Source organism: Girardinichthys multiradiatus, chromosome Y (assembly GCF_021462225.1).
Source record: "Girardinichthys multiradiatus isolate DD_20200921_A chromosome Y, DD_fGirMul_XY1, whole genome shotgun sequence".
In the NCBI taxonomy this organism is placed as follows: Eukaryota; Metazoa; Chordata; class Actinopteri; order Cyprinodontiformes; family Goodeidae; genus Girardinichthys; species Girardinichthys multiradiatus.
Window position 1 is genome coordinate 36,102,141 of NC_061818.1, and position 20,973 is coordinate 36,123,113.

The following is a 20,973-nucleotide window of genomic DNA, read 5'->3' on the forward strand; positions in this document are numbered from 1 at the left end:
GCAGGATCATTCTTTTGGAGGACACAAAAAGGGCTTATCAATCCCCCCCACCACTCATCTGGAAGGTAATAAAAGGTGACCCCTGGAGCTACCACGGATCACTTTGACCAGAACTCCACGCCTGATGCCAAACAACACCAACAGAACCATGCCTGTTCCCAAGAAAGCAGGTAAGCATACAGTCCTATCTGAACCAAGCAGGTCCTCCATGCAGTGAAGACTGAAAATATTTCAGCTTAGAGCAAGATTGAAACTCACCTTTTTAACGTAGTTTTACTTGATCTCTGCTAATTCTTTATGACTTTTGTCATCACTTTATTACAGATTTTATGTCTGTTTTTGAATCACTTGGGTCTTTGCATTTTTTTATTTAATCTTAATGCCTTGTTATAATACATTTTTTGTCATCATAAATCAAATGTCATTTTAGTTTTACCTTTATGTGTCTCATGGTTAAACTACATTTAGGTGTTTTAATGTTTATTTTAATGTGTTTATGTTGTTTAGATCAGTCTCTGATGTTTTCTCACCTAAAGCTGTGATTCATTTCCTCAGTTCAACATTTATAAGACTATCTATTCTAGTTCTTAATATTTTTATTTACTTAATTTAGTATTCCCTGGTGTATTGTATGCTTTTTCCTTTGTTTTTAACTTCTGTGAAGCACTTTGTGTTACATTCCCACTGTATGAAAACTGTTCTATGAATAAAACCTAATTGACTGATCAGAATCTGTAATTTCATGGATTTACTAATTTTTTTGTTTTAAGCTCATCAAGATATTTTTCTCAAATTAGCTCAAAACGTACTTTTATTTTGTTTTCTTCATGTCGCATTATTGAGTGACGGTTTCTGATATGACTCTCTGCCCAGGTCGTCATGGTGTAATGGACACCAAGAGCCAAAACAGAAGTAATGTCAGTGGTGCACCAAACAGGTTACCAACTCCTTTTTAAATAGAAATAGGAGCCCCCCCCCCCCCCTGTGGTGTGCTTGATGTAACCACTGTAAGAAAATGTGACCACAGATTATACTTGAATTGGTATCTGATTCACAGCTTAGGAGGGTTATTTCTGTGTTTTTTTGTTCCTGATTGCTTTTTTTAACATCTTTAACATTTAGACAAATCAAACTGGATTATTCGATACTAAAATATATATGAGACATTTATTCTGGGTATGAAAAGGCAAAAAGAGTATTTAAAATCTTCACAAGAGTAAATTAGACTGGGACAGCGATGAAAAGCAATATAAGACCAAATTTAACTTAATATTTCTGTCTAGATCAGTTTATACCACATCAATATTTCTGGTTCTGATAAGTTACAAATGTGTACGGTCTGAAGGAGCCACTGGCCTTATTTGTGCACCTTTTCAAATGAAGATCTCCCAGGTAGCATGTCACTGAGATGTCTTTGTTTGTTTGTCTGGTTCTAACCACTCCAAGTTCACCACGTGATTTACTGCTCATCACTTTGTTTTATTACCAGTTTTATTACACTGTTTATGTGCCGTTATTGAATGTCCTCCTGCTCGCCGTCCCCGTAGTCCAGCTCTGAGTCAAACATCCGTCCTCACCTCCGATCCTGTCAGTGTTTCCCAGGACCATTAATCATGTCAACAAAGTGCTTGACTTTGCTACTGGGAAACTACCCCCCTCCTCCGCCGCCGGTGTCCATCTCAGTATCACATCCCTGAAATTCAGAGCTCACATTTTTATCCGTCTTCTGTTTCTGGCCTGTTGCAACCCATTGCATTTTTAGATCCTTTCTTTGAAGATCTTTTGTTTCTGTTTCTTCTTATTTGGAATATATATTTCCAACCCAAGCAGTGTAGCTTACATAACCCACGCCACCTCCAACCCCTGTTGTTACTAATCCCCTCTCTGGCTGCTGCAGCAATGAAGTGTGAAACGCTTCACAGTAATTCAAGTACAGAAATGCTGAAGCTCATATTGGAGCTATTCATGGCTGTTTGATTGAAGCCAGATTTAACACAAAATCCTCCTTAAGTGATTTATGGCATCAAAAGTTTGCTTTGTTGAATTAATTAATGAGTCTGTCCGATTGATGAAAAAAAATTCAATGTGGAAGTTTTTCTATTTCTCCTTAAAAAGCTCCGGATTTAAGTCTTTTTCCAGAATCCTTCATCTTCAGTTCTCCTTGCAGTTCATAGCTTTCTCCATCCTCTGATGGACTTCAGCCAGGAAGATCTGACACCCGACAGAAGCACCATTGGATGAGCCAGGATCCCCCACCGCATGTCTCTATCCTCTGATCTTGCAGTCTCAGCGGGACGTTTTGAAACTGATCTGCCGAGATAATGTTGCTCCATCCCACTGAGATGGGAATCTGGGAGAGGAAAGAGCCCACTGTCGTGGCTGTCCAAAACAAATAGTTGCCATAAATCATCCCAAGATCTATGGCTGACCTTTCAGCTGCACTGTGCTGACTTGCTGATTCTCTTGAACAAGTGTTCTGACTGATTACTGTCAAAATCCCTCAAAAACACTGTGAGGTCAGAACGTCAAACCTTTTTTATTTAACCAAACTTTATCCAACACAGGTCCTTTTTAAATGTCCGGTGCCCCCAAATATCTTTATCCCTCCACCTCAGTCTCGCACCCAGCCAAGTGTCCTTCATGTCTCTATTGCTGCAATGCCAGGTCATCAATCACGTGGACTACCAGTTTATCCCGGCTGGGCTTCCCTGCTGTTCTGTGGAAGATTCTGGATATTTCCAGTCTTCCAACTCACCACCGGCTTGACATCTCACTCCAAAGCCACATGAGGTGTTCGCTCTTTTCCTCTGAGAAATAGGCTTTATTTTTGCATCGTCTCTGTTAATGAATCCAAGCTGAGAGGGTGGATAAGTAAAACTAATGAAGTGATCTGTCTTCAGCCCATTCTGCTGTCTGCTTGCCCATTTTCCTACTGCCTCAGAGCTTCATATTCTGCAGCCAAACCCATCAACCTCGCCTCATCTAATGTTGAACATTATGTACACCATGTTTGTGCACATTCTTTTAATGCTAGGGATTTATGAATCAAGTAGTTTCTGGTTAGCTTATTTTAAAAGTTTGCAAACATCACCTCAGATGAACAAGAACACATGTCAGATTACATTTCTGGATCACTCTTCTTTACAGCATTGCTTCAGTATATTGATGTTTGTAGATATTTATTTTTGCACACCTTTTAACGCTTCATTAACGTTATGGACTTTGATTCTTTCCTTTTTTGTTTGGGATCATTGTTCTGTTGATAAACCAGTTTGGGCCAAGCTTTACCTTTCAAACAAATGCCTCCGTATTTGCCTCATAAAAACACAGGAGTTTATGGTTGACTTAATGACTGCAAGGTGTCCAGTTCTTGTAGCTGCAAATCCTGCCTAAATCATCACCCATCCACCACCGTGCTTCAGACCTGGTACACGGTGTTGAGCCTATATGGTGTTTCTGGTTTTCTCCAAATATGGGTGCTGTGCAGGATGCTTATTCAAACGCAGCTTAGCAAACCTTAGCCATGCTGTCATATTCTTTTTAGAGAGAAGATTCTTTCACCTACAACCCTTCCAACAACGTTGTCCTCGTTCAGTTTAATTGTACAGTCATGAAAATTAACATTAAACATATTAACTCAGGCCTGTCAAGTCTGAGAAGGAACTCCTGGGGTTTCTTCGCAACTTCTCTAATCAAAGCACATCTAACCTTGGGCTGATTTTACCAATCTTGTGAAGATTGGCATCCATCCTAACAGCTTTCTGCCTGTGAATGATTGTTCTTGCTGTAAAATGGCTAACTTCAAATAGTTTAGAAATGGCCTCCTAACTCTTCTCAGGCTGATGGCCACCAGCAGTTACTTCTCTAAAATCATTGCTGATGTCTTTCCGTCCAGGCATTGTGTTAATATACGCAAACTCTTAAAATCAATGCTTGAACAGAGGTGGACATACTGCTGAAGATCAGTTAAACAAACTGAAATGAACTTCCCTGAAAAACTGCCGATTAAAACCACTTTAAAGAATTACAATGAAGTTTGACTGCATGGAAGCAAAGTATAAAGAAGAAGGCTTAAAAGTTCTGAGACTGTAAAAGAAAAGCGATTTTGTAAAGAATTAGGGTAATTTGAAGCAGATGCAGGGATCTTACAGCCTGATAGACAAGAGAGAAAGCCGGGGAAATTGATCTCCTGGAGAGACACTAACCTAAGCTCGGTTGATCTTCACAAATTTCTCCGAATGCTAGAAGGAACGGTGACTCAGACAGTGGCTGAGAAACAAATGAGCAGATTACACACCCACCCTGAGTGAGAAAAACGCCCCCAGCTGAGTGAAGTGAAGAGAAGATCTCCTGCTGACAGCACAGCACTGCGTGTTCTTAAAGTCACAGAGATCTCAGGTTCCTTCTGTTGAAACATCAAGTTTAGGAGGGGCTTCATGGATTGGTGCTCCCCGACTGATCTGTGCTCTGCTTTTTGCTGAGAGCAGCAGGTCCGGCTTTAAAGTAACCAGCAGAGCCGCCCAGAGTGTTTTACATCTAACTTCTTTGTGATATAATCCAATCTCAGATATAAACTGTGTCGTAACTGATGGCAGTATAATACAGTTTTCTTCTTTAAATTTTCCAGGAAGAAAGGGAAGCAGTGTTGCAGAAGGTAAATCACCAACCACTGTTTATGTCTTATTTTGTTTTAAACCACAATGATTGATTCTACCATGATGGGAAATGTTCATTATTTCCTTTTTGTCTCACTTCAGAAAAGCTGCCAGCGTATGAGCCAGATATCCCTGAACCAACTACCAGAGCTGACTTCATGAAATGTAAGACTTCCTAAAGTTTTTAAGTGTTTGTTATCTTCACCTAAAACCAGGTATTTACATATGCTGCTGCCTCCTAAATGCACTAAGGAGCATTATCACAGGTCTTTCCTCCCAGCAGCTGTTAGGCTATAATTCCTGTCATTCTTTGCACGGGTTTCCATATCACTGTAAATAGTCCGGGCACCAATTAAAAGCACAATTTGTACAGTTTTCACATTATTTTCTTTTACTTCCTGACTTTAGGATGCTTGGTTGATTTGTGCACAAACATTCTTGTTGGATTTGGCTGGCTCAGTGCATTGAGTTAGTCTTAAGAGGGGTCTTCTTTGCAGTCAAATGGTTGGAAAGTTTTATTAGAAGGTCTTACACAATCTGACATGTCTGCTTTGAATGTGACCCTAAATATCACTGACCATCACACATTGAACCTTTCAGTTTATACTTGATCTAAATGTAACAATATGACTTCGGATTTCGGGCAAATCTACAACAAAAAAGGCTGTAAAACATTTCAGTTCATTCATCCTGAAGGAGGTGGTGACAATAAAGAGGAACAATTCCCTTTTAGCAGGTGTTGAGAGGTCAGAATGGAAACACAGAAAGTAACCCAGAACACTGAGTCAGGAGTAGTTTTTATGGGGGAAAAACTGTACAGGAAGGTAATGGCAGCAACAGTTATGTCAGGGTCTGTGTCCAGGAAACAAATACTGCTAAAAACAGGAGGACTGTGCCGGATGTACTTTCTAAAGAAAGAAACAAACATAGAGAGCACTAAGTTATTGGAAGGAATAGCATTAATAATGGCTTTATTCAAGGAAATAGACACAACTAAAGCTAGAAGACCTGGGCCAGGGGTACTATCTGTGGAATTGAAAAAACGGATAAAGAACATAAGGAATTAAGGCATTAATACCTCCAACAACTGCTTCATCGAGGGAAGAGACACAGCTAAAAACAGTATCCCTGTTCCAGCGTACGTTCCAGAGAAAGACAATAGCAGCAAAACCTTCAACAATTACTTCTTCCAAGGACAAGATACAGCTAAACACAAAAGGACTGACCCAAACACAGAGAGAACACAACGTTAATAGGAGCAATAATTCTGAAAATGTATTCATACAGAACAGAAAAACCCAGCCTGGACCAGGCGTACTTTCTATGAAAAGAAAGAAAACAGTTCTAAACTGTTCTCATCAACATATTGTAAGTGGATGTTTTTTTTTTTCACATATCCATCAACAGTTAATATAAAAGAATAAAGTGCCACCATTTGCAAGCTGGTCTCCTTGCTCAATGTGGGCCTGGTTGCAAGGACTTGCATGTTTTTAGTCTCATTTTTACACCTCGGTTCTACTCTGACCTTTTCAGACTGGTTCCCCATCTCTCTGGATGATAAAACTGCGCAGAAGCTGTTGTGGATTTCTGAGGGCAGCTCCAAAGTGGCTCGAACATCCGATGCAGTCTGCCCCTATCCCAACAGGCCTGAAAGATATGAGGACTCACCACAGGTAGGCCTGGGGCTCAAAGACCAACACTGCTGGTAGTAATGAAAAACCTTTACAGTGGCCATTAGAATTATTGGAATTAATTATTACTTTATGATCACTCTGTGGTCTGTGATGCCACGTAATCACTTGTAAATAGTCATCACTGCATTGAAGTTCATTAATACTATCAAGGTTTGCAAGGGGATTTTTTGGTCTCCTCTTTCAGGTGCTTTGTAAGGAGGGCTTGATGGGCTTCCGAGGCTACTGGGAGGTGGACTACGATGGCTGGGTGGTGATTGGTGTGGTGGCAGAGAGCGCGCCCCGGAAAGGGCAGGAGATGCCCTGCGGTCTCGGGGAGAACAAAAGCTCCTGGGGGGTCGGCTGGTCGGGCTCCTGCTACCAAGTCTGGTACAACGGCGAGAACATCGACGTCCAGCTGCCGTCTTCCTCCACCTTGGGGGTCTATGTGGACCAGCCAGCAGGCGTCATCAAGTTCCTCACGGTGGAGGGAGACTCTGAGAAGGAGGTGCAACTGATCCACAAGTTTAAAGCTGAATTTGGGGAGAGAGTCTTTCCCGGGTTCTGGATCGGCACAAACTCCTTCTGTCTTATCCTGAAAAAAGATCAGTGACACCAAGGAGTTGGCTTTTGGGGATGGAGCAGTGGTGACAGCTTAACAGAAAGTGTTGTGTGTTTGGAGGCAAAACGGGGAGCTCTAAAGCAGAACTGAACACGTGGTGACATCTTCAAAGTTTCTCTGGATGCATGAAAACACTTTACAGAGATACAATCAGACCTGAACGTACCTTCAGACTTTCATTTGTTTTTGTTAATTTAAGTTCGAAAAGGCAAAGTTTGGTGTTTTTAATACTCTCAAATCGTTTTACTTTTGAGTGCTTTTTATTTGATTGAATGTAGTCAATAAATTCTTCTTTTCCGTCTCAATGCCAGTCAGACGTTGACATCCTGGGCTTGTTCATTCAGGGTTTTATTCCAACTGAACTTGTGGTTACGTTGGAATGACTGAACAACCTTCCACTTTACTGATTTTTCCTAACTAAAATTGTGTGCACAAGTTTGAAAGTATGATAGGTTTCCCCTATTTGACAGGATCAAGGGTTATACAATTTAGATGCATGTTTGGGTTCACTGTCCTGCTGGATTGTCTCCACGTTTCAACCACCGAGCTTAGAGGTACCCAAGTCCAGGCCTCTAGAGCTACTATCCTCCAACTTCGAGATGCATCCCTTCTCCAATGCACCTGAAGGTGAACAATTTTCAGATTGTCCATTATTTCACCACAAGCAGCAAAGCAGAACCCTGGCTTTCAAATTTATGAACACCGTACCAAGTGTCAAGCATGTTGGTGGGAGCATCATGCTGTAATGTTATTTAGCTGCCAGTGGCACAGGTCCACTGCACCAAGTGGATGGAATAATGAAGGTAGGTGGTAAAAAACATTTTGTTTTTTCAACATGATCCATAAACTGAAACATGTCAAAACTGGTTTTGTCATGGATAGAGGAGTCTAACATTATTTTCCTCCCCAAAGTCATGACTTCAACCCATTGAGACTTTAAAGCTGAGACAATGCCAGGAAACCAACAAATTTAAATGAACAGTTCTGCTGGATAAAAGTTGTCTGGTTGAGGTGCACCTTGCTGAGTATTTGTCAGATATTAGCTGGGGGGTATGTATAGTTTAGCCCTAAATTATTTAAACCGTGTTTAAAAGTATTCTTTTAAATTTACCAACATGTTGACTGGAGGTAATATTAATGTTTTGGATTGGTCCAGTCAGAGGACCAATCCAATGAATCTAAGGAGGGACCTAAGGATTAGGGTTATGGGAAGGAGGCATTCCAGCCTCAAAGGATTGGAGCTCATCATCAAAGACAAATCATTAAAATACCAGTGGAAACATGGAAACAGCTTTTAGAAAAAGTTTGGTTTTCTGAACTCCAATGATTATTAAGAAGGGTATATAACCACAAAATTTTGCACGTAGTTCTTGTATTTAAACATCGTTGCAGTTTTACGTTTCCACCTTGGAAAAAGAATAGTTTTTTTTTATCATTAAAATCCCCAAATTAATAAGGCATTAATGCCATGAGTAGCTGTAAACCTCTGGCCAGGACTGAGGACGCCTCATTAATTCTCCTTTCACATTGTGTCACCGCCCCCTAGTGGCAAACAAACACACGACATCTTACAATGCTGCTAAAAACAGAAACACAGAGCCGCCTACTCTTGGTGTTGCTCCTTTATTTGAAACATAAAAGGATTTAATGGAACATTTATTTTTTGAAATATCCGAGATGTAACGTGTTAACATCTCTTCTCGCTCGCAAACAAAGTCACTTTCTCTTTCATTCAGGCGTTTTAACATATCCAGAGCAAACGGGGGAAAAACAATCAATACCATTCCCCCTGGAACATAAAGTAGATTTACAATCATCCCATCGATCATCCATTCATTGGTGAAATAAAAAAATATGCATGTAATGAGAAGGTGCTGGTGTCCTCTGCTCACATTTACAAAAACGCTACAAGCTTTGTGTTAAAATCTGGTTTTTGCTCTTTTACATAAACAGGAGGGATCGTAATGAGGCTGTTGGTCATTTCACTTGGTAAATGATAAGAGCTAATGAGCAAAATAATTTATTAAAAAGGAAGGTTCTCATTCTTCAAAGCGGTCATGTTGAAATTAGAAATAAAGCTTTAGTTTGTTGTGAAATTGATCAGATTTTCCATAAAGGTCAAGAACCAAGCCTGGACTTTAAGATCATTGTAAGAAATGTTAGAACAGAGGTGACATTTTTAGGTTTATTAGGCAGCAAACCTAAAAACTACACACTTGGCTGCATTTGCTCTCCTGTTTAGACCACAGTGAAAGACGTTTCATAGAAACAGTTTTGAAACTTCGTTTGAGATCTTGCAGGAACTTTCCAGATTGCACCCTGATTGTCCCAACATTAGTAAGCTGATCTGAGTTTCTGGAGCACCAGATGCAGCACTTCCACCCATTTCACTTGCATGGTTCATCATCATGGTTCTGCAGAACAATCAGCAGATCCATTCGTTTGAATCAAGCAGCAGGACCAGGGTAAAAAATACTGACAAAGCCATGATTATGCCCCTCTTTAGTGTTCAAAAACCCCTTATATCCCCATCATAACACGTGCCTAAAGCTTAGCAAATACACATTTAATGTGTTAAAGTTATCACAGATATTAATGCAGCAATTTCAGGAGTTTCATGAAGCACTAATTTCCAATGTCAGCCTACGGTATTTTCTGAGTGAAATCCTAGCGCTGGAGGCATCAGTTAACCCCAAAATGAGCCGAGGTGATCATCTGAGAAGATCTGAGATAAATCTAGGAAAAGAGAGAGACCTATTATGCTCCTTGTGGACTATAACTGTCTGAAACATCTCTGTGGGAGTGTGTCAGGCAGTCAAAAATCACTGCTGCAACTAATCCTGAAGTGATAATGCTGTAAAAAGTCGCACATAAGCAGGACCTTGTTCTGTAAAGCAGATTAAACGGAGTTTTTTCATCAGTATTTCTATCCAGATTCACCATGTTTCTCAGACATAAAACAGGATTTTGCTTCATAGATGCTATTTAAACCAATATGTGTCTGCTGATGGGTTTATATCAACAATCTTATCACTACACAGGTAATTGGACCAAACAGCTTTCCATAGTGACACCCTGCTATCTCCTCTGTGCAGTGCTGTGGGTCAGTAAGCTCCCAACCATAGTGTCGTATGTGTAGTACTGTGAGATGTTATTGAGGGGGTAGCAATAGTAGTGGTAGTGTTGAAGATGTTATTAGTGTTCGTAACATTTCCTCACGGCCGTTTTAACCCTGTAAAGGGTTTGCAGTTAATTTTGGTGAGTGAAACAATAAAGAGAGATTCGAGCTTTTACACCGATTCACACATTCCAGGGTTTCCCCTTCCTCCCCGTTTCCGTCCCGCTCTCCCACCCTCTCAGGGCTTGAGCGAGAAGTCCCCCGTGTTGAGGCGGGGCCGTGGCAGGGCCCCGAACATCTCCGTCCCGTCGGTGGCTCCAGGGACCAGCAGGGCCTTCATGCTGGCAGCGATGTGCTCCAGGTCGGCGCAGCCCGGCTAGGACAGAAACAGACATAGATGTTAAAATAGCGGGAATAAAGTGTTGCGTTACCAAATGTCAGATGACCTTTTGCACTTTTACGCTCACATGAGCAGCAGGAGCTGGATGTTTGCAGCTGAATAGTGTCTTTGTCTTCAGAGACCATAGCCTTTAAAACATTATTCTTCACAGAGATAACGAAAACACATGCTGACTTTGCACCTGTAGGACGATTCCAGGATATAATCGGGAAAAAATTAGAACACCACATGAAATAGGCAGATCTTCAAAAGAAATCTTAATATGGCGATGACTAATCTTATTTTTTTTTTTTTAATCTCTGAAGAAATTTTGTTTAATTGCATTTAATCAGCTTAAAATAACCTTGTTTCACGCATTAAACAAAAAATAAAATGCGCTTTCTAACTGAGGAAAAAGTTAGTACACCCTACCCCCTAACAGCTACTGTTACCCCATTTACCCATCTACCAGGCCCTTCCTTTCTGCTGTGGGGTGTTTAAGGGGTTTCTTACATGTTCGGCCCGTTTCAAGTAAACCCACAGCATCTCAGTGAGATCAGCAGCAGGGCTTTGACTCTGCAATATCAGGACTTTCCATTTTTTTACTGCTCAACCCGTCCTTGTTGGATTTACTGGTATGTTGTGGGTCATTGTCTTGTTGCAGGGTCCATTTCTGCTTCAGCTTTGACTTTTTTACAGATGGTCCCACGGTTTCCTCAAATCCCCTCCTTGGTGGATTCTATGATGGTGAGCTGGCCAGGTCCTGCTTCAGCAAAGCCTCCCTGAACATGACACCTCCACCTCCATGCTTTACACCTGGTAAAGCTATACCTCATACCAGAGGTTCATTTCCTGGGATGCTGTAGTTGGTTTATGCCAAACATGTCCTCTGTTCCGGTGTCCAAATAATTCAGTTTTAGACTCATCTGTCCAAAGAACATTATTCCAGAGGTGCTGGTCTTTGTCTTCTTTCTCTCTGGCAAACTTCAGTGTCTTGTTGTCTCTATCTGAATGCACTTTCATATCAACAGCAACGAGAGCCTGGTGTAGGTCACTGATGACATTTTAGGGTTTTTTTGGAGACTTCTCCTAGCATCTTGCGATCTGCTTTCAGGGTCTACTTCTTTAAATCCATTACCAGTCTCATAAGCCTTGATGATCTTCTTTCTGAAGACCCCTGACAGCTCTTTGGATCTTACCTTGATGTTCACCGTCACTTCACCGGTTAGGAGACCACCAAACTAAATGTCTCAGGTATAAACAGATCAAACCTCCTTCATACTGCTGAGTAACGATGAACTCCTCTTGTCAACTCATGTAACGGGAATAAAATAGGTTTTATTCTATAAATTTTATAATTTACGTAAAACTTTGAAACATCTCTTTTTCCGTTTTTACTGTTTATTTATTTCTTAATATAGTTCAAATTGATTGGGGTTGCACGGTGGCGCAGTTGGTAGCACTGTTGCCTTGCAGCAAGAAGGTCCTGGGTTCGATTCCCGGCCAGGGCTTATTCTGCTTGGAGTTTGCATGTTCTCCCCGTGCATGCGTGGGTTCTCACCGGGTACTCCGGCTTCCTCCCACAGTCCAAAGACATGCCTGTTAGGTTAATTGGTTTCTCTAAATTGCCCTTAGGTGTATGAATGAGTGTGTGCATGGTTGTTTCTGTGTTGCCCTGCGATGGACTGGCAACCTGTCCAGGGTGAACCCCGCCTCTCACCCATAGACTGCTGGAGATAGGCACCAGCTCCCCCGTGACCCACTATGGAATAAGTGGTAGAAAATGACTGATTCGAAAAGTCCACTCTACCAAATCTGTTTCATAATGTTCTAACAGGGCTGTATAGTCTTTTAGATTTTTCATGTTACATTTATTTATATTTAAAAGATAATAAGATAATTATAAATATTGTCCTATGTTTTCTATGTTACAGCTCTGTGCAAACCTCTTAAACATGTTCATACTTTCCTTCCTCGCAGTCACTCTTTCTAAAAGCTTTTTAAGGGGCCTTGATCAATAGTTTCCTGAAGCGTTTAGGAACCTTTTCCAAGAACCAGGGTACTTTTTGCCTCCAAATGTTCCCACAGCATCTACAGGGGTATAAACTATTTACCCCAGAGAAAGGGTCTGGAAGGGAGGTAGACATTTCAATATTACACTGAACCTCAGGGTTAGAGTTTTGTGGAGAGGGGGGAGAGAGAGTTAGAAAGTTTTACCACTTTTTAGGCTCAAATCAACCTCAACGCCTCAGGAAAGTGGATCAGATTGTATGTTTGAAAGAACCCGGGCTGCTCTTGTTTAATAAATACCAACATTGTGCAATCTGTTGTGATTTTGTACACTTGAGGCTGAATTTAAATGATCTCTGAACCTTGTAAAGGCCAGGTCATTTATATGATGTCCGGACAGAACTGAAAGAGGATGTCCCATGATGTGGTTATCTGTCGCAGACATGAAACTATCAGCTAAAATCAAAGCTTTCTGAATTTTGCTCTTCGATAATATTCACTTTATAGAAACCCTGTTCCTAGATTCTGTGGCTGATTACTTCACTTGTTCAGAATAAAACCTGAGCAGACATGTTTGCACCAGATCCTCACCCGTTCTCCGCTGTTGTTGTCTCCCAGAGCGGCTCTGCTGCTTTTGCAGCCCCACACCGGCACGGACACGGGCAGCGAGCGGGCCAGAGCCGTGGGGTGGGCGTGGCGGGACGAGAACGCATGTTGCCCCATGGCCAGGCCGCGCGACGGTGGGGGGGCGTCCTCGCTCAATGAGCCTGGTGCAGATGGGACAAAGAAGGAACATTTAACTGAAATGTGCTAAAATAACTATGAGCTTTCATGCAGGGTGATAAGTCTCGTACCATCAGTGCTCTCCTCCTCTCCGTCGGACTCGAAGAACGGCTCACAGTCCCGAGAAAGAGAGTCCTCGTCCATGGAGAAAACACCTGAAACCCAATTACAATCAATGAGACTGGTCCACTTAGGGAAGCCGTCAACAAAGAGAACATTTAGTGTGAACTGTATGTACAGTACCCAACAAATATTCAAATTTGATGTTTTCTGCCAAATGAGACAGACTTTCTTTGCTTTTTCACTGACTTCCTGTCTAGTGTTTAAAGAAATGAGAAGGGATGTACCGATGTGAAAATTTGGGCCGATATCAATGACCAATATTGATATTACTGTTATGGCAGATAACCGATATTACACATATATATATATATATATATATATATATATATATACATACACTGCTCAAAAAAATAAAAGGAACACTTAAACAACACAAAATAACTCCAAGTAAATCAAACGTCTGTGAAATCAAACTGTCCACTTAGGAAGCAACACTGATTGACAATCAGTTTCACAGCTGTTGTGTAAATGGAAAAGACAACAGGGGGAAATATTTGGTGATTAGCAAGACACTCAATAAAGGAGTGGTTCTGCAGGTGGGGACCACAGACCACTTCTCGGTACCTCTGCTTTCTAATGGCTGGTCAATATGGCAGATGCCTCCTTCCGCCTAAAAAAAACTTCACTTTTGCACAGCAGTGAACTGAAAATCTGCCTCACCTGCACTTTCGTTTCCGTAGGGTCGTCTCTCGTCCATGTCCTCCTCCTCTTCCACCTCCTCTCCCTCCTCTTCCACAATCCCAGCCCTCTGTCTCCCATGCTCCACCTCCAGAGCGCTCCTCTCCTGGTCCCTTTCCCTGTTGCCGTTCAGCCCCACGCCCTGCTGGGTCGTGCCGTCCGGGCTGTATATGGACGGGTAGTTCTGGGAGTACTGTCTGCTGTTGGGACTGACACCGCCTATCACGCCATCGCCTGTGAAGCTCTGGAGAGTCAACAGAGACAAAAACAAAGTTTGTATGGGAGCTTTTTTAAAGAACGGTTAGATGCGGCACAAACTGCCAACTTACCCCTCTGTTTCCAATGTCTGAGGTCAAATCACCCAATAGCTTGCCCACTTGGTCTCTGCCAGTTTGCCTCGTGTGCTTCTGAGCCGTCAGCATGGACGTGGCGTGCAGCACGCCGATGTCATCCATGTAGCGGCGCGCCGACTCGGCCAGAAAACCCTGACCCCACACGCTGTAGGAGAATTCACACTCCTTAGGAAAGCCAGTCCCACGCTCCCGCTTCTTCCCTCCTTCACCTTCCCCGGCTGTCGACCGGAACTTCTTGCAGGCCGTGAGAATGGCCAGGTCACAGCCAGACTTTTGGCAATAGGTTTCTGCAGCGGAAAGTAGAGCCAGCCAGCTCTCTTTGTGGTTGTCTGGGATCTCTGGCTCAGATGAGTGGGTTAGAGAGGCCATAATGGTGCTTCTTTTAGTGTTTATGAGACTGGCTTGATGAGATCACTGAACTAACACGGCTTCGGGGATTAGACGAATCAAAAAATGATCTAAGGGGGCCAAACAAAATGAAATACTGATTTTGGTAGCTGGAACGAGTCCAATTTTACTTTGTTGATGTCGTTCAGAGACAGTTTCTGCTTTGGTGAAGATGAAAATTTGAACTAATCAGGTAAAGAGGCACGAGGTGACTTTAATGATGGGTGGGTGGTGGTGAGAGCCAAGGGAGAGATGTCACCAAGTTGCTGGTGATGCCTGGAAGATATTTAAAAGAATATTCAGTCCAGTCACAAGTTTACATCCACTCATGGGCATTAATGTCATTCATTCTGGAATTATTATGATTTATTTCAACTGTTCCTGGAAGCATCGTATGATGACTCATTCAATAATTTTTAAAACAACAACAGAGGTTTGAATTTATCAGGAATTTAATCCAAAGAGGAGAAAAAGAATTACACACAGGCCTAAATATGTATATAAACACCATCAATAAAATTAGCAGGTTAGCACCTTAACCGGCATAAATCTGACTGGATATCTGACCACTTGGAGGTGGTTTAAATCAGTTGGTTAGCTGGCACATACCTGGCTTTAAGGCACAGATGACAGATTTTCAATAGAGTTGAGATCAGGGCCATTCCAGAAGCTTAATGCTAGCCTGCTTTACCCACTCCAAAACCTGTTCAGATGTGTGTTTGTGATCGCTGTCTTGTTTGAACTCCCAAATATGACCAAGTATTAACCATTTATATGATGCTTTCAGGTGAATTTGAAGAACTGGCAGAAAAAACAACCCCACGGCAGGATGCTGCCACCACCATGCAATGTTTTTTTAATTTGAAAGCCTGACGCTGATGCTTTCCAACATACTTCTTCTCCGTTTGGCCAAACATCTCAATCTTTGTCTCGTCTGACCATAAAACGGCTTCAAAATCAACACCTGAAATGTCTCGATGAAGACCCAAACTGCCACCTTCAGATGAAAGGAAACTAGTTTGGATGTTCATGGTGGTTAGGGTGTTCAGTAATTACTAGATGTCAGCCTGGCTGTGAACGGCAAACTGCTGGAAAAGCAATGTCACCTTCCACAGAGAAGCCAGTTTTAAATCATCCTGGACTCAGAGGAAGGAGACCAAGAAAGAAGTACCTGCTCCAAAATCAACACCTTAAAGCTTGACTGAAATTTGTAGCTGGCTACATGGACAAGCCCGATGACTTGTGGAGAAGAGTATGGTGACAAGACGAGATAAAAACGGGGCAGTTTGCTAAGAATGATCCGAAGTAGGCTTGCTACAGAGAAGGTGAGGCTTTCAACCCTAAGAACACTGAACCAGCTGCCAGGCATAGTGGTGGCAGAATCATTCTGTGGGAACGTATTGCTACCCCTAGCACAGGTGGATTGAGTGGATAGAATAATGGAAGCAAAGGACTGCTTCAACTTCACCTCCACCTCAAATCAATAGCTAAATGGCTTAAACCTGGACACAGTTCAGGTTTACAGCAGGACAATAATCCCAAACACACATCAGAACTGGTTCTGGAATGAATAAAGCAGACTAACATTAAGCTTCTGGAGCTCGGCCCTACTGAAAATGAGGGTACTAAGCCGAGGCCAAGTAGAAAAACTATCCCAATCCAAGAGGACTGGTCAGAAATTCAGCCACATTGATGCCAGAAGCTTACTGATAGGACCTCATATCAGTGAGGGGGTCTAAATATATTCTGACACTCCACAGCAGAGACTTTAGCTTTTTAATAATTAAACCTTGTTGTTGTATAATCGGTCCAAACCGTCCGAACCATTCAGTGTTTCTCTGTAGGGAAAGCTGTGCCTATGGATCGGAACTCTTCAGATATGTGCAGCTAAACATATAAAGTTGCAGTTGTTGTGACGGTCGCAGCCTCCTCCACCTTCACTTAGCAATGCTAACTGTAGCTCCTGTTAGCAATGCCTCCGCTCTTTATAAATCCTTGCCAAAGACAACGTTATCTCCGGTAAAAGTGCACGACTTGCCCTCATCATCGCGGCTGCGACCGCAGCAGCAGCTGTTGTTGTTGTTGTTGTTTATCTAGTTATTCAGTCCAGTGTTGTGTGCAGCCAGCCTCCTGCTGATGAATCCACATCTCTCCTCCGTTTTCAGGCTTTAAGAGCAGCCCTAACTTGGCAGTAATGAGGTGGAAAGTAAGAGGACATCTTCACTTACCTGTTCGGTCTCTTTCTTCACCGCTGCCAGGTGTTAACCGAGTTTAATCTCTGTTTTTACCCCACGCTTTCTGCCCTTCTCCCACGGTTTCTCTCCCTAGCCTCGACACCAGCAGCAGAAAGTTAGCAAGCAGTAATGCTAGCATATCCGGTAATGGCTTTCGAAATAAAAGCATACAAGCCGATTATTATTATTATTATTATTATTATTATTATTATTATTATTATTATTATTATTCATCCATGTCTATACCTGCTTATCCCAGTCGTCAAGGGAAAGTAAACTCTGAACACGTCTTTTTATTTATTTATTTGTTTTTTTCATTTATTTTTTTATTGTTTTATTTATTTGTTCTAATTTTTTAAGCTGGTACATTTCATCCAAATAATGACTTTTTTGGTTCCTGATTACAGGAAAAAATCGCATTGAAACATCTTATAAATAGTAATTACATTGTGGCATTTAAAATATTTTCAATTCAGTTCAATTTAATAATCAAGATGCCGAATTTACAGGTTCATCTTGATGAATGAAGATATATTTAAAAATCTTATTTATTTCAGTAAAAATATTCAGAATTGTCTATATTATACAGATTAAATGCACACAGAGTAATGGATTCCAAGTATTTATTTCTGTTAAGTTTGATAGCTCTGGCTTACAGCTAATAAAAAGCAGAAAATCAATTTTTCTGAAAATTTGAATATTACATAAGACCAATGAAAAACAGATTTTAAACACAGAAATTTGGTCTTATGGCCAACACAATCAAGAGCAAGACTGCTGACTTGACAGTTGTTCTGGCCGACAGTAAGGAGAGTAAGCCACAAAACTCTGTTGTCTAGTTAGAGTGGCTTAGGCTATCTTCCTTATTTTTCACCTCCGCCTTCCTACCTCCCTGTTGGATTTAGTAAGGGGGAGTCAGGTTTAGCCTAAACCGGCTCAATTATGGTTGAGGTGCAAACACACCCTCCATTTCTGATACCTGTATGACCCCTTCTCTTTTCCAATGGTTATGGTCAATCTGACAGAGAGAGGTATCCCAATCCTTGTGGTTTTTAGTATAATAATGGCCATCAGTGGGCTTTAGATGGACAAACTTTGTCAGTTTATTATTTAACTTAGTGCCCATACATATGGCCCGTTCTGGGGTGGCCGGGCTCTGGCACTCGGTGGTTTGGTCTGGCCTCACCGGCAGCCCCGCGCCATTCCGGACCCTTTGTGGGGTGCCTTGAGACGACATTGTTGTAAATAAGCGCTATATAAAGAAATAAACTGAAACTGAACCTGAAACTATCTGTGTAGTTATGCTGCTATAGGCTTAGGCTGCTGGAGGACATAATGACCACTTTCACCCTCTTTGCTACATTCTCACACTACTCTCCAATTTTGCATTATTTGCTGTTATTTCAGTTTTTAACTTTGTTCTCTCTTTTCTCTTCCTAGAAGCTACACCTGGCCTGACTCTGTGTCTACCTGTGACACCTTTCTGGAGAGGGGCATCGTCCGAGCTTCCGCTGGCAACAACTTAATGCTCACCCTCTACCGATGATCCACATGGCCCTGTCTTTTAGTGTTTAACCCTTTCTCTCTCCTAGACATGGCGATTGACTGAGCTTTTACTGTAACTAATTATATGTGCTCTCTTTCAGACTCTAACCTTGAAAACTGGCTCAGAGTTGATCTGTTCTTTCTTTCTAGGTGAAACGACTAAAGGAGCTACATCCATTAACATTTACTTTTCCTTCCCATAGAAAGTACTTCTGGATCAGTGCTTCTTTGTTCTCTTTGTGTCTCTGCTCTGTTCTCTCAAACCCCCAGTCGGTCGTGGCAGATGGCCGCTCACACTGAGCCTGGTTCTGCTGGAGGTTTCTTCCTGTTAAAAGAGAGTTTTTCCTCTCCACTGTCGCTTCATGCATGCTCAGTATGAGGGATTGCTGCAAAGTCAACGCCAGTGACTGTCCACTGTCTCTACATGCTCATCCTGGAGGAGGGAATGCTGCAAGTCACTGACTGGATGCAATCTGCTGGGTTTCCTTAGATAGAAAAACATTTTATCCAATTTGAATAAATAACTGAATCTGACTGAACTGTTCAATGATTAGGATTAATTGGAAATGAACCTGACTTTTGTGAAGAACCTTGAGACGACATGTGTTGTGAATTGGCGCTTTATAAATAAAACTGAATTGAATTGTCTTTTTAATCTGTTAGAGAAGCTGACTGTGCTCTATTCAAGCATGCTATTTGGAATTATTGTTATTATTATATTACCATTGTTGTGTACATTTGTTCTCAAACTCAAATTTGCCACCATTAAGACAAAGAACAGAGACATGATATCTTGCTGTCCAAAACAAAAAACATGTACTAAAAATAAATCTGAACATCCACTCTCTTTCGGTTTTGTCTCTGACTTGACGCACCTCTGACGTCACCTGTTTACCGACGTGACCAGTGTCTGTGAACGAGCACGTTCTCCCTATTTGCTCATGCAAGAGGGTAGGAGCACTTTTCGTTCATCGTGAAAACTGCAGCCCTGTGAGCTCCAAACGTTGTTGGTGTCGAGAGGTTAAAGGTGAATCAATTTTCAGTGCACAATATTTCTGCATTAATTGAAACTTTGCAATAATTGCATTTCATACACCCGCTGGCCACTTTATTACGCATACCTGTTCAGATGTTTGTTGCATAAATGTTGACTTAGCCAATCACATGGCCGCAACTCAGTGCATTAAATCATTTAAACGCGGTGAAGAGAATTTGCTGAAATTCAAAGTGAGCATATAAAAGGTGGAAGAAAAATGTTTGTTGGTGCCATAGTATTTTAGAAACTGCGGATCTAGTTTCTTGTATTTTGAAAAGAAGTTGTTTGTGTTTATTCTGTATATGTGTGCAAGGCTGTTTGACAATGCCAGTCACTCCATCTATTGTTCTTTAAAACCACTCCTCACCAAGCAGGAATTCATAAAACAATAACTCAAAGAAACTGAGAGCTGATTGGCAATTATTTCCTGATAATAAAGTGGTGCCATGACTTTGTAATTTTTATTAATTGTTTTTGATTTTTTCCTTTGACACTTATTAATAGTTATTCATTGTCAAACCTATTGTTGCACGACAACACAAAGGCAACAGTAGCTCAAATAACCATTTGTTTCAGCAAAGGTATGCAGAATACCATTTCTGATTGGACAAAAACACGTTGCACCTTGAAGAAGATGGGCTACAGCAGCAGAAGACCACACAGGGTGCTACTCCAGGTAGATTTCAAGCAGACTCGTCATAACTAGACAATAACATATTGGAAAAACTGCTGGGTCTAATGAGCCTCGATTTCAACTGCAAGATGTAGATGGTATGATCACAGGGTTAAATTGTGGATTTTATCTATCTGGTTTTATTTGCATGCTTTTAATTTTAAAGGTATGCGTATTTCCATTTTACTTCACCCTGTAAATTATCCATGGATGAGGGATGCCTGGTGACTTAAACAGTCGATTAGGAGATAATTGACCTTGTAAAAACAACCATCGAGAAGATGGCAAGGAGAGATTTAAATGTGGAGCAAGAGGAACATAAGCTGCAGCAGGAGCACTGTGTTTCCTTCTCAACATGAATCAGAAGAACATGAAGAACAACAGGCATTGATCCATCCTGCCCTGTATCAACGGTTCAGACTGGTGGCGTTGGTCTTATGTTGTGGGGAATTCATTTTGTTTGGCACACTTTAAGTGACCTAGTACCGACTGAGCGTCATTTAAACACCACAGCCCATCTAAGTAGTGTAGATGACCATGTCCATCTCTTTATGACGAGTGTACCCATCTTCCAGCAGGATTTTGGACCATGTCAGAAAGCTCAGATCAAATCTAACTGGTTTCTTTAACAGAATGAGTTTATTGTACTCCAATGGCCTTCACATCCACCAGATCTCAGTCCAGTTATGCTCCTTCAAGATGTGAAG

General features: G+C 41.6%; 2 protein-coding genes across 4 annotated transcripts; one reads left to right on the top strand and one right to left on the bottom strand.

Annotated features, from left to right (window-relative positions):
- On the top strand, positions 1 to 7,257 carry LOC124864013 (tripartite motif-containing protein 16-like protein). Of its 3 annotated transcripts, none has more exons than XM_047358613.1 (5): positions 1 to 170; positions 4,628 to 4,654; positions 4,758 to 4,820; positions 6,189 to 6,328; positions 6,534 to 7,257. In XM_047358613.1, the coding sequence occupies exons 1-5, from the start codon at positions 125 to 127 to the stop codon at positions 6,936 to 6,938; spliced, it is 681 nt and encodes a 226-aa protein (XP_047214569.1). In that variant the 5' UTR covers positions 1 to 124; the 3' UTR covers positions 6,939 to 7,257. The 3 variants fall into 3 exon arrangements, with proteins under 3 accessions (XP_047214569.1, XP_047214570.1, XP_047214571.1); XM_047358614.1 differs by lacking the exon at positions 1 to 170 and adding an exon at positions 901 to 937; XM_047358615.1 differs by lacking the exon at positions 1 to 170 and adding an exon at positions 3,840 to 4,503.
- Positions 7,258 to 8,554: 1,297 nt separating this feature from the next.
- On the bottom strand, positions 8,555 to 17,149 carry LOC124864830. Its single transcript, XM_047359765.1, has 6 exons — positions 17,007 to 17,149; positions 14,368 to 15,054; positions 14,021 to 14,282; positions 13,309 to 13,392; positions 13,046 to 13,221; positions 8,555 to 10,441 (listed from the first exon to the last, which is right to left on the bottom strand). Exons 2-6 carry the CDS (start codon positions 14,758 to 14,760, stop codon positions 10,304 to 10,306), a joined length of 1,053 nt encoding a protein of 350 aa, XP_047215721.1. The 5' UTR covers positions 14,761 to 15,054; positions 17,007 to 17,149; the 3' UTR covers positions 8,555 to 10,303.
- Positions 17,150 to 20,973: the final 3,824 nt, after the last annotated feature.

Bases quoted from the DNA above. Each gene is read 5' to 3' on its own strand.
- LOC124864013 (XM_047358613.1), top strand. From the start codon at position 125: ATGCCAAACAACACCAACAGAACCATGCCTGTTCCCAAGAAAGCAG. The intron at 171-4,627 runs GTAAGCATACAG...TAAATTTTCCAG, and splicing joins GCCTGTTCCCAAGAAAGCAG to GAAGAAAGGGAAGCAGTGTT. The intron at 4,821-6,188 runs GTAAGACTTCCT...TGACCTTTTCAG, and splicing joins CAGAGCTGACTTCATGAAAT to ACTGGTTCCCCATCTCTCTG.
- LOC124864830 (XM_047359765.1), bottom strand. From the start codon at position 14,760: ATGGCCTCTCTAACCCACTCATCTGAGCCAGAGATCCCAGACAACCAC. The intron at 14,283-14,367 runs GTAAGTTGGCAG...TTGACTCTCCAG, and splicing joins CAGACATTGGAAACAGAGGG to AGCTTCACAGGCGATGGCGT. The intron at 13,393-14,020 runs GTGAGGCAGATT...ATTGGGTTTCAG, and splicing joins CTACGGAAACGAAAGTGCAG to GTGTTTTCTCCATGGACGAG.